The following is a 14,372-nucleotide window of genomic DNA, read 5'->3' on the forward strand; positions in this document are numbered from 1 at the left end:
TGTAATCCACAGAATAAAAATGCTCTGTCGAGTTCTCTCTTTCTTTATTTAGAAACCAAACAGTTTGAGGGAAAGGAAAACAAAACCTAAAAGCCGCATCTCTCTAACTCCATCACTTCAGAGCCACATGTCTGTGATGAAACATTAATAAATGCTGGTCCTCTTTCATCCATTTGAAGTTAGATGATGTCGTCTGACAACACGGCAGCTCACTCACACTTTATACCATTTGGGCGATATTTCTTGCGGTGGCTGGGGACTTCCATAATGTGCAAAGCTGTGGAAAGCGACATAGTTCTGTGACCACTTTTGTTTTAAAATCCATTATTCATGTTCAGTGAGTATAGACTGTATTTTTGTGAAACTAACTGCATTCATGTCTGATAATCAAAAAGATATATGAAACCTGGTTTCATGGATAAAGTACACACTTAGACTATAATGCTGATCTAATTTCTTTGGAAAGCTGGTGACACAACGCTGGTATTTCCACACGGTATCATCACCTCATGCTTACATAAAGATTTTAGAAATGTAGATGCTCCTAGAGCTATAAGCTTCAGGCGAGTGAGAAAAGATAACTCAAGAAGAATTTGTCACTGCTGATAGCTGAGCTGTCATAAACTCTCCTTAAGGAAGAACAAGAAAGGAGCTACAACTGCAGCACTGCCAGGCCAGCTGCCTTGGAGGAGTCCTGCATGTGCCACTGTGCTGTAGCGGTTATGTCTATGGTGTCACCAAAGCCAGGGTAATCTAGCAGAAACATGTGCACTTACACAGGACAGGCAGAGAGAAAGAGAGAGAGATCAACAGCCTTGTCTGGCATTGTGTTGGCAGGGCTTTTGGCATCACTGCCTGCCTCCCGCTCCTCCTCTGTGCCTCTTTCCTGCACCCCTGAAGTGCACGGTTAATCTCTAAGCTCTATCCCCATTTAAAGACAGGGACATCACGCAAATCTGCCTGTCTGCATTGCGTCCAAGCACACACACACACGCAACAACCCCCGCTCAATGCACGCACTCAGTAAAGATGCGTGCTGTTTCCTCTGTCCAAACACATAGAAAGAAAGAAAATAGCTCAGCGGGGGGTTAAGCACTGTGCTGGCTGGAGCAGCAGACTATCTGTCCAGTTTTTTTCTGCAGTCCTAAAATGTCTGCAGGGGCTGGGAAGTGACAGGCTTGGATGATGAGATAAAGAGGAGAAGGGTTAAAGGCTCATGGTGTACTAATGTGCCGTGCATCTGTGACTGTATGGTCACACTCAAGTGAACAGCATGGACTATGGCCTCCTTGTCAGAAATATGTGTAGAGGATGAGTTGTAAATATGTCCAAGAGGTGAAGTAATGTGCCTGCAGAGTAAAGAGAAGGCCTATTTTACTAACCTATACATGGAAACTGAGAATTTAAGTGATGTGGTGCTTTTAAAGGCATTATAATCCACTTATCCTCATTGCCTTCAGAAAGTGTCAGCTCCTACTTTTCCATAAAGTCTGAAATATCTGATTTTTAGCCAACTTTTAAGGGTGAGAAATACTCTGGTAACGCAGCGACTGTGAGCCACGGTCTTACTCTCTGTGGGTGTTTATAAAAACCCCAGTAATCTGAGACCTGCAGATCAACTGTTACACCAACGACTGGAGATTTGGCCACCTTAAATGACGCACACGGAGTATACAGCAATAGATATCGCCCTCTAGTGGGGAAATTTAGAAATATTCCAAGCAGCTGAACTCTTGACTGGAGCTTTAGAATGACATTGCTCAAGAATTATCTTTCATGTCATCACAAATGAGATTGGTGATGTGATAGCATCTCTTTCTAAATGACAGATGCTGCAAATGAGAAGTAGGACAAGCAGTTAAAGCAGCGGGTTGTTGACCTGTTTACTGTTAGAAAACAAACTGTTACTATATTAAAGTGTGCTGCACGGCATGCTGATGTGACTGCGCTGTGATGCGGTGTAACAGGGTAGAGAGCTTAATTCTTTTATTTTGTAATCAGCTATTTGCTGACTGATGATGCCTGTCACAGAATTGACACACATACCAAAAAATTCACAATCAGAATTACGTTTATTCGAAGTATAAACACAAAAAATTACAAATTTGTCTCGGTGTCATGAGGCAAAAAAAAAAACAGTGGTACCGAAATGGATGTTTTGTTTATATATGTACACAAAACAAGAATTATATACTAACTGCTTACATCCAGATAGAAACAATAATTTCTTTTACTAGTGTCCGTTCGCCTCCAGGTAGCTGCCAGACCTCATGATAAATAGTCACTCAATCCTCAATCCACCCCTGGGTGTTGGGCCCATAGGAGGAGGGACCCATGTAGCTGCTTTGGGCTAAGCATCTGGCCACCAGCCACCAGACTCACACCCTCCACATCAGCGCTGGGCTCTGTTGTGGGCAAGATAAACTGGTCCCTTGATCTTTTGGTCATCATAGGAGTTTTCTTTATCTGGCCTCTCACCCACAACAATATAGCTGCTTGGAGCCCTGAAGCACACACACTTCCACCACAATATGGTAATGACTCTCAGAGGTCAGGAAATATCAGTATAGTAATACACTGTTATATTACTATGCTGTTATATATATAATGCTATGAAAAAGGTTTGTAACAGGACTTCATATACATTCAAATAAGGTAGAGACAGTCTCACTGTGTTCACTTTAGTATGACGTGAAATGTGTGCTAATCATTAGTTAATCATGAGCATACACTGCTCACTGCAACAGCAGATTAGGAAAACAAGAAAGAAGTACCTCTTGATCATGACAATTTGCATATTATTGATCAAGAAACTGACCTCACAGTCCATTGTTCATTCAGTGGGCTAAGGTACTGTTTATAAGGTTGGGGAAACGTACAGTCAGCTGAGAATGAAGAAGACACTTGGATGAGTGACAAAACGTTTCTCCCACTGAAAACGCTACGTCCAGATGAACAGAATCGGCTTTTGGGGATTTCATATATCCCTTTTCACCGTTTCACTCCGAGTCAGAGACTAAGTGAAGTGTTTGCAGACAAGTTGGCGTCTTCCATGCAGCTACTGGTGACCACAGCAACCCGCCAGTGACCAAAGCAATCACAGGGTGTCTATTGCAGCACTACATATCACTGTATGTCTCTTTTTGACCTATTTCATGCTAGCAACTGCCAGCAGCCTACAGTAACAACTTACCAACTAGTAATAAAATACACACTTTTCCCATGAACCAATGGTTACCAGGGGCCTACTGACTGATCTCTAAGGATTTATCAAACAATTTTACAGCTATTTCTAAGCCACTTTCAGTTGCTCCCTTGTCAGAGGGTCACCGCAGCTGATAGCTCTATAACCCTGTTACCAGTCACTTTAGTTAGGCTTGTGGTCCTACATGAAACAGCCCTCATTAATGTGATCAGAAACAGACGTGTTTACCTAATTCTTCATGTCAAAATGCCCATTATATTAAGGTGCACAAAAATATCGTTAAAGTAGGCTATTGTGCAACGGCACAAGTGCTGTGTCCTTATCGTCCTGTGGAGGGCAGCAAAAAGCCACAGCGTCTCCGTCGTCATCCAAACAAAGAAGAAGAAGCCGGAGTGCTGACGCGTCTCTCTTCTCCTCTTCTTCTCCATTCACCGACGTGTCAGTCTTCTTCTACCCGGAGCTCAGCAGCAGGCAGAAGGTTCAGTGAGCACTCATGGCTCCCAAAAGCAGCAACAAGCAGCAGTCAGAAGAAGATCTTCTCCTTCAGGATTTCAGCAGAAACTTGTCGGCAAAGTCCACAGCTCTGTTTTACGGAAATGCACTCATCGTTTCTGCCATCCCCATCTGTGAGTACAGCATAGGCTGAGGAAGCTAGCTGGTGCTAACCGCTAATTTAACTAACACTGAGTGAGTGGAGGATTAAAATTGAGAAACTGTCAATAAAAACGAGGTTTTCAGAGCCGCTACTTTACATATGTAAGCTCACGTAATGTTCAGAGATATAACACATAAGCACAGTTAATAATATTGATCGGGAATGCTAACGTGACCTCGTAATAACGCTGTGATACGAAGTGCAGCAACAAATGAATCAAAACACAAAAAGCTTTGGGAGATTTTACTTGAAAAACTCCAGTTTCAGATAATTAGTTTGAGCAGCGTTTTGTGCTTGTTTTTCCTCTCTTTAGGGCTGTTTTGGAGGATCTGGCATATGGACCTGGTCCAGTCTGCAGTTCTGTATGCTGTGATGACTCTGGTCAGCACCTACTTGGTTGCTTTTGCCTACAAGAACGTCAAGTTTGTGCTCAAACACAAGTAAGAGGGACAAATCCACTAAACACCCGTTGCTGCTTGGTTAAATGGGCCTCATATTATACTTTATTCATACCTTTTAACTTCAGTTACATGGGGACAAGAACACAAACATACAAACATATAATCATCAGTCGTTTGAACACAAATAGGGAATCAAACTGTCTCTGTAGAGTTAGAGCTTTTTTAATTCGATCAACTTGATTGACAGATGTGATGTTATTCATTGGGGAAACTTTGAAACGGATTAAGAATCAACAGACTGAGTTCAGAAATGATTTTGTTACTTCTTATTGGAAACTGAATCTACTGGGAGTTGCTGTTGTGTTTTGAATTTGATTAAAGTCTTAATGCTTGTGATCTTCCGCTCATCACACTCCAGGGTCGCACAGAAACGTGAGGATGCTGTTTCAAAGGAGGTAACCAGGAAGTTGTCTGAGGCTGACAACCGCAAGATGTCCCGCAAGGAGAAAGACGAGAGGTAAAACGTAGTGCACACGTAAGCCCAATTCAAATTCAGCAACTACACGCTCTCTACACACTTGCGTTTGCTTATCTGTGTGGAGGGGCCACCAATTTAGGTGGTGTTTCAAACCAAGTGGAAGTAGGTTATATAGAAATCCGACTCTGAGCCTGTACTGATACAGTTTTACGTACCTCATTCAGTGGTGCGACACAGTTTTTTGTCTCTGGGAAAGCTGCAGACTGATGTGAGTATTTCTGGTTTGTGTCAGTAATCTTAAAAGTGAAATTATAAATTATAAACTTTACCAACTTTATCTTTAACTTTTATTTTTTCTGGCAAATGAATTACACAGGCAGAAAGTCTTTATAACTGTAATGAATGTGTGAAAGCAGCAGTCAGCCTTTGTGGTGAGAATGGGACAGATCACTAATACGTGAGCTTACAGGTTTACAGTATTTTAGTCTGTATTATATTCATAATAGTTACACCATAATCTCATGTCAACATACCACAGCAACACCCTCTTCTGCCAGCGTTAGGTGCTAAACTCAGGTGCAGTTTCTTCTGGTCGCGTTAATGACCCATTTATCTTCACTGGTCTCGCCCTTGTGAACGTCACCGTACGTCAAAAGTATGATGATAAATCAGTACTGAGGATCAGAGAGTCCGAGATTATATAGAGGGAGATGTTCCAACATTGTGAAAAGAAGACACTTTCTGGGAAAAGGTTTTGTCTGAGTGGCGACTCTTCAGGAGAATACAGCAGGGCGTTCTCACACCATCAGCGCTGGTATAAATGCTGATGGAGCTGTGGCATTGTCGCTGTTTGCATTTAAGTGGACCAACCCAGTGAGCACAAATTGAGTATAAGTCTATGTTTGACATCAACCACCTTGTTTCTGTTCACACACCGTCTCTAACAAAGTCTGCGTTAACCTGGTACACGTAGACAACAAGGACGACATTTGGTTTTTATCTCCTGTCCAGAATTCTGTGGAAGAAGAACGAGGTCGCCGACTACGAGGCCACCACCTTCTCCATCTTCTACAACAACACACTCTTCCTGGTTCTCGTCATCGTCGCCTCTTTCTTCCTGCTCAAGAACTTCAACCCCACCGTGTATCCTTTCACGTCTGTATGTGGCGGTATTTAGTTCACAAGTATATTTAAGTTGAAAATGTATGACAGGTTTTGTTGTAGCAGATTTATCCTTTTAACACATCTTAACAGATTAATAGAAAACCGATTATTTCAGGCTATGATAATCTTACAATATTTAGTTGACTAAAAGAAATTTGATGTTTAAATTATGACTAAAACTAAAGAAAACTCCCTGTCAAAAGTAACACTGTATGCTTCATATCTGCAAACTTTTCTTACCAGTGTTTACCTTAACCCACCTTTTCCCAGCAACTATATTCTGTCCATCAGTGCCTCTTCAGGACTCATTGCTTTGCTTTCCACTGGCTCAAAGTAAAGGAAGAAAGGGTGGGGGTTGGGTTGGAGGGTAGGAAATGGGCTAAAGAAGTGTACACTCATGTTAGGAACAGGGTTTACAAGCGGAATATGACATTTCATCTTCATGAAAGTCGTGATCAAATTATCTCCAGAGTTGTTTCTACAGATCTGTCTTCTGTTGTTTTTGTAACAAATAAAGCAAGTCTGTTTACTTGTCATCTGTGTCATTTGATTTGTGTGTTGTTCAGTCTGCTTTTTTTACAGCTTAGACACCATTTCCATTGGCAATGCTTTTATTTCTAATCACACTTTCACATAGAGTATTTACAGAGAAACTACTGATCAGGAGGGGAAACAATACAATGACACAACAAGAACCGAAGTCAATGTCTCTCAAGTGTTTTTCATCCACCCAACAACACGTAGAATCAGTGACCTCTGAGTTTTCAGATCTGATTATCAGATAGGACTCAAACCAAAACCAGAAACCTTGGGTAGCAGTTGATGTGGCACATTACAGGATTTCAACAAGCTGAAAAACAGCCACAGATGACTTGCTTGTTGCATTTTAGAGTTGTTTCTAAGTCTAAGAAATTGAGAAAACCACGAAGACAAGTCACTGTTCTCTCGGACAACAAGAAGGTTAATGTCCTTCTTGCATTACTTTTCCTAATATCTGTAGGACTGTTGCACTGCTTGTTCCCGAAGTTTGTGGAGCTGATAATATGTAGGTTTTGCATTCCTCTGAAAGCGAGTCCCATTTACAGAGAAGCTACCAGTTTAAAGAATCAGCTCCACTGTTCGGTGATATAACGCTCCCGGGAAATTAAGGAGCACGATGGAGCTCAGTAAGCGCATCATTCAATAGAGAATAATAACAATTTAAAGACAACATTTTCCTTTTTTGTAGCTACACTGTCGGTGTGTGCTTGATGCTTACAACTTTCTATTAAAGTGACACAGGAGACAAATAATATCATCTGCATACATTTGTTTTAAAATCTTACATATCTTGTAGGCCAGAAGCCAAACGCCATTTACCAACTTGTAGTGAAAGACATCCCTGAATTTATTCCTGTCGAAGGAATTCAAGGCACTCTGCCAGGTGGCCACAGTCCAACAGTGACTGACTCAAACTGATGGGAAAGCTGTTGACTTGCACACAAACTTAAACGTTTACCTTTGTGTCTCAGTGGCACGTGTTTGCCACCAAAAGCTACAAATAAGTGAACAAAGCAAATATAGATTCTGCGTAGGAAAAGATGGTGCTGTGTCCACATAGAGAATAAGAAATAAGCAAAATATGTTTTTTCTTGATTTCATTTTGGATCCAACTCTAGTTTTCCTCCAAGGCCAGACTTCTTAAATAAGCTGTGAGCCAAAGAGATTTTAGTGTTTCATCCCAAAACAGGTAACAGCGTGCTCTGGATAACTGTAGGCGCTTGCAATCTAATGAGATTTCCCTTGATTGATCCATACATAGGTGGTATTTGTGGTGCAAGTCAACAGATGCACACCAAGGACAAGAAAGTGACTCAGTCGGAACCTGGCCAACATTTCTGCTGATCTCAGAGATGGCTTGTTTTCCACATGAAAGAGAACAAAAATAATGCGTCAAGGTGACAGCCATGAAATCCGAAGGGTCGATCCACGTTCAAGTCCTTTAAGAAACCTTTAATCACATTTGTCACGTCTCATTAGAGAAGCTCACTTTTAGAACGATTCTCTTATTGACGCAGAATCCAAAAGAGAAATACAAATTTAAACCTTAATCCTTATAAATAGTTCTGACTTTCTTTGTCTTTGAGGAGACAAAAGTACATTTTTGTCTGGTTGGAAGGAGCAGGACGGGCTGGAGAGCGGCCTAAACGTTGCAACTGATGCAGCGATACTGCAGAGGAGCAGAAAAGTGACTCTATTTACAGGTCTGCTATGTGTGAGCCATACACTGCGGTGAAGTCCTCGTCTGCACGAGAGGCTCCTCGATGGGTTTCTCCTTATGTTACACTGTATTTCTTAACATCGTATGTACATTTAGCATCGTCAAACAAAAGCAGTATTTCAAAATGTCAAAATAAAGTTCATATATATTAACTATATTAACTACTCTAGAATAAATACTGTAATCTTTGCCACATCCCAAACACCTTGAGTCTGTGCCCCATTGTGCCATTTAAACAAGCAGTCGCTCTAAACATGACAAGACCAGAGGCGAGTTTATCTTTTATTTCATAGATTCATCGTAAGCTTAAGTCCAAAATCCTCAAGGTTTGCTGGAGCGATCTAGCGATGCAGGTTCAGTTCACAGGCAGAAAAGCAGTCCGCTTTATTTCTCTTCTGTGGGATTCTTCAGCAGTTCCTCAGAGGGAACACACGGGGGCGACATGCTTCACTCTCTCCTCAAACAGAGTCCAATATGTACTAGTACTCAAAGTCCCGCAGTACTCTGTCACACCTGGGGGGCTGGGGGGACAAGCTTGCAGGATTTTTTGATCAAATCCTCTTCTAGTCTTTAATTATGTGCTTTGTCGAAAAGAAGAAAGAGGCACACTATAGCAGGGAAACATGCATCTGGTGGTAAATACGCTCACGATTTGCAGCCTTTATAATCCACTGAATACTTAACTATTCTAAATACGGGACAGAATATACTTGGTAGGTATTTGAAAGCTAATTCGGGCTAATAGGGATCGGGTCTGTTGAGGCTTCATTCATGTTAATAAAACTGTATTATGCGCAAGTCACCTGGTTGCTGTTTACCTCCAACACAGGAGGTTGGAGTTTTACACTCTTATGGTAATTCTGTGTGTTGCTCTGCATAGCGATTTAATGAAAGCACTGAGTGGGGTGGGGGCGGGTGGGGTTCAGAATACAACTGTCCACTTTCCTGAGATACCTCTGATTTCTTGCATTCATGTATTCAGCTGTGGTACAGTGGTACTCATAAATAAAATATGGGCTCAATATGAATTTTGTGCTCAAATTATGTTACTTGTGAGTGGAGGTCTTGGCTTTCAATGGGTGGGCTCGAGACCTGAAGGCCTGAGCCCAATAAATAAGTAACACAGGCGTCTCATTTAGCAGCTACTGTCAAGGTGCCCTTCAGGAAGGCACTTTAAATACGCCCGCTTTGCTTCTTTTGGTTTATCTGCTAACTGGATGTGAGTGTAAAGTTGAATATATTTTCAAAACGAGGCGCTGCAGTCGTAGTTTCATGCAATTTTAATCCAAATATCAGGTCAGTTGTATATCTATCCCTGGATGGAGCTGAGCTGGGATGTGGTGGGATCTCAAATATAAGCCTGAATCTAAATTTTTACATGTTCTACTCTAAGATCTGCATAGTTCTACCTGCACGTGGCAACACTTTGATTTGGGAGGAGCACAAAGTTTAGAACTACTGAAGTGGATCGTGTTTTGTGTTTCAGGCTGCAAAAAGCTGAGTTTCTCAAGCATGACGTGGCTGAGCTGGGCACCTGAGATGAGCCTGGTAGAGCTGATCTGATCAGGACAAGGCTCAAACAGACAAAGGTACAGTATGCAACGCTGGACTTAGCAAGGCCGTCTGTTCCAGGCTGAGGCGGGCTGGAGCTGAGTGGGGCCCGAGGAGAGAACCATGGACATGAACACTGAATGGAGGGTCCAAGGTAGCAGTATGGTTAGGTAGGTAGGTACAGCTGACCTCTTGGAAGTCCAACTGCCTGGTCTAAGAGCGGTAGTCCTTCTTACTGTACGGTCTGTTGCCTAGGATGTGGTCGATCTCTGACACCACATGGGAGGTCATCTTGGGAAGGACCTAAGAAAGAAAGAGATGTGCTGAGTAAGCCTGAGAGGAGCGAAGGAAGGAAGACATGCAGAATAATGTGAAGAAAGTCTGAAGTCATTATAGGTACAGACTTGGGACAACTTGATCTAGAAATCATTATAAGTGGAAGACAGCAGAGGATGCAGGTGAAGAAACAGAGGTAACAGCAATGTGTGTCTGCTTTTTCTGACCTGTATGGCCCCGAGGTTTTCAGTGAGCTGCTCAGGATTGGATGTTCCCAGAAGGACCGAACTCACCCCTTCATTTCTTAGACACCAAGCTGCAGAAAAGCAGAAGATACTCAGTCAGTGACTATTCAACGGCACACATCTTATTATGACTTTCTGATTATTGTCTTTAAACAAACCAGAGGTTCCAGCACTCTTGCATATAACCTGGACATCTACTTATCAAATGGGGAGTGCACAACACACCCAGCTATTTGAACATCCACAGGGATGCAGTGCAAGCACAAGTGCATCAGAAAAGTTTTGCGTTGGTGTGTAGACTGGAAGCTGGAGGAAATATCAAACACGAAAGACAACAAATACCCAACGAAGGTGATGAAAAATGTGCCCGTCTTACATAAACCAGCTCCTGTCTGACAGGTCTGTGCATTTATGGTTTAAAAGCTTTGCTTTAAGCTGCTTCTGCTGTATTTGCTATAAGACAGGGAAGTCTTACCCACAGCCAGCTGAGGCAGGGTACATCCCAGCTTCTCTGCGATGTGGTTGAGCTCCTTCAGCTTGGCTTGTTGCTTCCTTCCATCCTCACTTATTATTTTCTCCTTCAACCACTGATAGGACTGACAGCACAGAGAAGACACAGACTGAATGAGTGAAGAGATGCAGGGTGTAGCCGGAGAGCCTGGAGACTCCAGAGCTGATGTATTATTAATAATTTATTGACACACAGAGATGTAGTCACAGTGCTACAGACATGCCTTAATTTCATCATTTATTTAATTAATCAAAGTCAACTGGTATTAATCTGTTTGTTCAACTCAAGTCAGGGACACAGACACACTCAAAGATGCAAAACATGAGCTTGGAAAAATAAAGCATGACTATATTTAACTTTAGGGTGAAGATGCAAGCGGAAACTTTGTCTGGTTACATCTAAACCGAAAACATCACACATGCACGTCCTTAAGTTTCAGCATGTCCAAATCAAACCTCCATAAACCCTCCCCAGATCTCATCTCTCTCACGTCTTAGATATCGACACCACCTGAAGTGCGCAAGTCATGAATCACTGCTTTGAATCTGATTCTCACTGTCGCCTTGTTTTGACGAACCCTCACGCTTACCTTCATGGAGGCCCTGGATGACTCAGGAATGCCATTTTCATATTTTCCTGTGATGATGCCGCATGCCAGCGGTGACCACGTCATCGCGCCGACTCCTGTAACCATGGACACAGCAGGAGAGTTGAAGAGGAGTTTTAGTGAGATGAAATGTGTGAGAAGAGCGTCAGAAAAAGTGAAAACGTGAGAGGGTGATTAAAGCGCAGTGGAAATGAGCAACAGAGAAGGAGAGCAACTTGGTCAGAAAGGTTGTTGGATGGAGTGGATAGGGAAGTGACACAAGGATGCATGTGACTGATCAAGCTGTTGTCATACACTTGCCTATCTTATGGTAGAGTTCGGGCAGTTGCACTTCTACTTTCTCCCTCTGGAAAAGATGATACTCAGCCTGCTCGCACACTGGCGGGATCAGATTAAACTGTCTCGCCACAGAGTAAGCCTCCTAGAGATAAAGACAGAGAAAAGATGCTCATCACGATGTTTCATGTGGATTTACTTTTATATATTGTTCAAAAGATTGTTATTTTATAGCTATATAGCTATTTGGTACGTAAGCACAGAGGTTTGGGATAAACTCGGGGAAGAAATGAGAGAGGGAGGGGTTGTTAATCAGCTTGTGGGAGCGTGGCACAAATTCAAATGCATGCCTCTCAGTAAGTCAGCAAATCAATATTTCATATCACAACTCGGAGGCACCATGTTCAAATTTCCTTATCTATTTTCTCCACGGATCCTTTAAAGGCAAATGCCAGAGGAGTCACACACACACACACCTACTCGGAGAAAAACAGCGCCATTGTTGCTTCTTTAAATACCCTTTAATTTAGTGGGTTTCCTGCTGTGCAACACATGTCAGGATGAGAGCACAGTCGAAGTGGGAGTGTATTCTGTGTGATGCACGGATAATATCACTGCCATCACTCAACTTACAAATTACCAGTTGCCCTTCTGCGCTGCAACCCATGACATGTGCCTCCAGACTGTGTGCGCGTCCATGCATGTAACTGCGTGCGCATGCTGTACTGCTGAGAATCAAAGCCACCTTCATTAGCGATGCTATCTAAATTACACAGTGTTCATCTGGGCCCGTTGTTCTGCTTCTTTTTCACAGCCAGAGAGGGAGAATGTCAACACATTGCAGTGTGCTTAGAGGGAGGAGGAGGGTGATAAAGAGACCAAGAGAGATAAGAGGGGATGGATGCTACGTCCTTGAGTGTCACTTCAGGCATGTGTTCACTTCATAACTCTCTGCCTCATGTATATATTCATTAATGCACCAGTGGTTGAAACAGGAAGTGGATTATCTCTGACAGGAAAACAAAACAAAAGCCAGAAGAAGCCGCTGTGCCTGTGCCACTTACTGAAAAAGCCTCTTTTCACTCTCAGTCTTTTACAGTCACTACTTTCTCCCCCCGACTTCCCTCCAATTATCAGCTCTGTAATTACTCATTCATTTTCAATACTGTGAATATGCTGGTCACTGGAAAGGCACATCTGCATTGGCTTGACTGTTCATGCCAGATACTATATCCACCATTTATATACAATCTGTAGTCGGTTACCAAATGTGTAAAGGAAACATTTATTTGGACGTTTTCATTCTTCTTCATTTCTTATACTCAAAGCTGTTTGCTGCTTACCATGATCTCCATGGCCGTCCACCGAGACGTCCCCCAGTACATGGCCATGCCTTGGTTTATCACATAGGTCATGGCTCGAACAATCTCTGCGGATAAATGCAGTTATGACAGGTATCAGTCAGCTGGATCGACAGTGAACAAATTGTGCGTGTTTACGTCACCGTTTGCATTTCGGTGTTGCTCGCTGAGAAGCATCATCAGTAATATTTATAGATGCTTGTGATTTCTAGTGAGAGACGAGTGCAAGAGTACAAAGACACTATTTTGTAATTTTGCCACTTTATTGCACTGCTAGTGGATTTTAAATAAAACAATCCAAGACTGCACTTCATAATTCATCCTGCTGCTTCTATCAGCAGTCATATCACCAGTAAATACTAAATAAATAAATAAATAATCACCCGGTTCTACTGTAAGTCACACACGCCCTAGTTATAACATTTCCTCTACCATGTTTGACAGATGATGTGGTTTTCTTCAGTTTATTAACTTTTTCTTTTTCTTCCCATCCTTCTGGAAAAAGTTCATCTTGGTTTCATCTGCCCAAATACTTTTGTTATTTCCGGAGCTGTTCAGACTCTTTTAGATGTTTGCTGGCAAAGTCTAAACTGGCCTTCTTTTAAGTGATTGCATCCTCATGAAGGCCTATTGTGATTGTAGAATTGGAGACTAGCAAGTGATATCAAGCTACCAACACTTGCAAACAACTCCAGATCTTTACTCTACCTGATTTGTCATGAAATAAGAAGAGAACGGGCCACATCCGGCCATGTCCAATTACTTTTGAGCCTCTGGAAATGAAGGACAATGTATAAAAATGGCTGTAATTCCAAAAAGGTTAATTGGGATACTTTTGTCAAATCAGTTGATTTAAAGCTTAAAGTCTGCACTGGTTTAAACCCACTGTGGTGGTTTACATTACAAAAATCATTGTTCAGTTACATTAAGCCCTCGCTGCATATAGGTTGGAGATAATGTTGCAGATGAAAAGAGAGGAGGCGGAGCTGGAGGCAGATGGAAAGATGGATTATTAGGACTCAACGCATCACAGAGACGCAACTTGGATCAGAGAGTTCAGGGAAAAAGTAGAGAGGTGAGACTGTGCTGGCTTGGACTTATGCAGAGAAGAGGTTTGGTAAATATTAAAACAAGGACTAACACAGAGCTGCAGAACAAGCGGATCAAAGTAAAGACAAAGAAAACTATGATGTGGTCGTGGCTCGCAGGTGGGTGGTGTAAATGAGGAAGAAGCAGAGGACAGATCTAAACTATGGTGACCCCTAAGATTCAGCCACATACAGTGCAGTAAAACCAGAATAACACAGCAGATGGACAGGGACATGTCAAACATTTTCTCAACAGAATATGACGATAACATAGTCAGAACATTATCAGAGGAT

The 14,372-nt window shown here is 42.2% G+C and overlaps 2 protein-coding genes across 5 annotated transcripts in view; one reads left to right on the forward strand and one right to left on the reverse strand.

The window, feature by feature from the left end:
- Positions 1–3,609: 3,609 nt before the first annotated feature.
- On the forward strand, positions 3,610–6,439 carry ssr3 (signal sequence receptor, gamma). The gene is made up of 5 exons (XM_004561358.6): positions 3,610–3,831; positions 4,174–4,300; positions 4,680–4,778; positions 5,751–5,882; positions 6,174–6,439. Exons 1-5 carry the CDS (start codon positions 3,699–3,701, stop codon positions 6,238–6,240), a joined length of 558 nt encoding a protein of 185 aa, XP_004561415.1. The 5' UTR covers positions 3,610–3,698; the 3' UTR covers positions 6,241–6,439.
- Positions 6,440–6,496: 57 nt separating this feature from the next.
- Positions 6,497–14,372, reverse strand: part of kcnab1a (potassium voltage-gated channel subfamily A regulatory beta subunit 1a) — a 136,500-nt gene continuing 128,624 nt past the window's right edge. For all 4 annotated transcript variants that reach the window (XM_076892278.1, XM_004561356.4, XM_004561357.4 and 1 more), the window contains exons 9-14: positions 12,973–13,058; positions 11,654–11,774; positions 11,336–11,430; positions 10,711–10,831; positions 10,218–10,306; positions 6,497–10,017 (exon numbers count right to left, since the gene is read on the reverse strand). In XM_076892278.1, the coding sequence (XP_076748393.1) occupies positions 9,928–10,017; positions 10,218–10,306; positions 10,711–10,831; positions 11,336–11,430; positions 11,654–11,774; positions 12,973–13,058 (602 nt within the window). In that variant the 3' untranslated portion in view covers positions 6,497–9,927. The remainder of the gene's footprint in view (positions 10,018–10,217; positions 10,307–10,710; positions 10,832–11,335; positions 11,431–11,653; positions 11,775–12,972; positions 13,059–14,372) is intronic.

The sequence above is a fragment of the Maylandia zebra genome, linkage group LG14 (genome assembly GCF_041146795.1).
Source record: "Maylandia zebra isolate NMK-2024a linkage group LG14, Mzebra_GT3a, whole genome shotgun sequence".
NCBI lineage: Eukaryota > Metazoa > Chordata > Actinopteri > Cichliformes > Cichlidae > Maylandia > Maylandia zebra.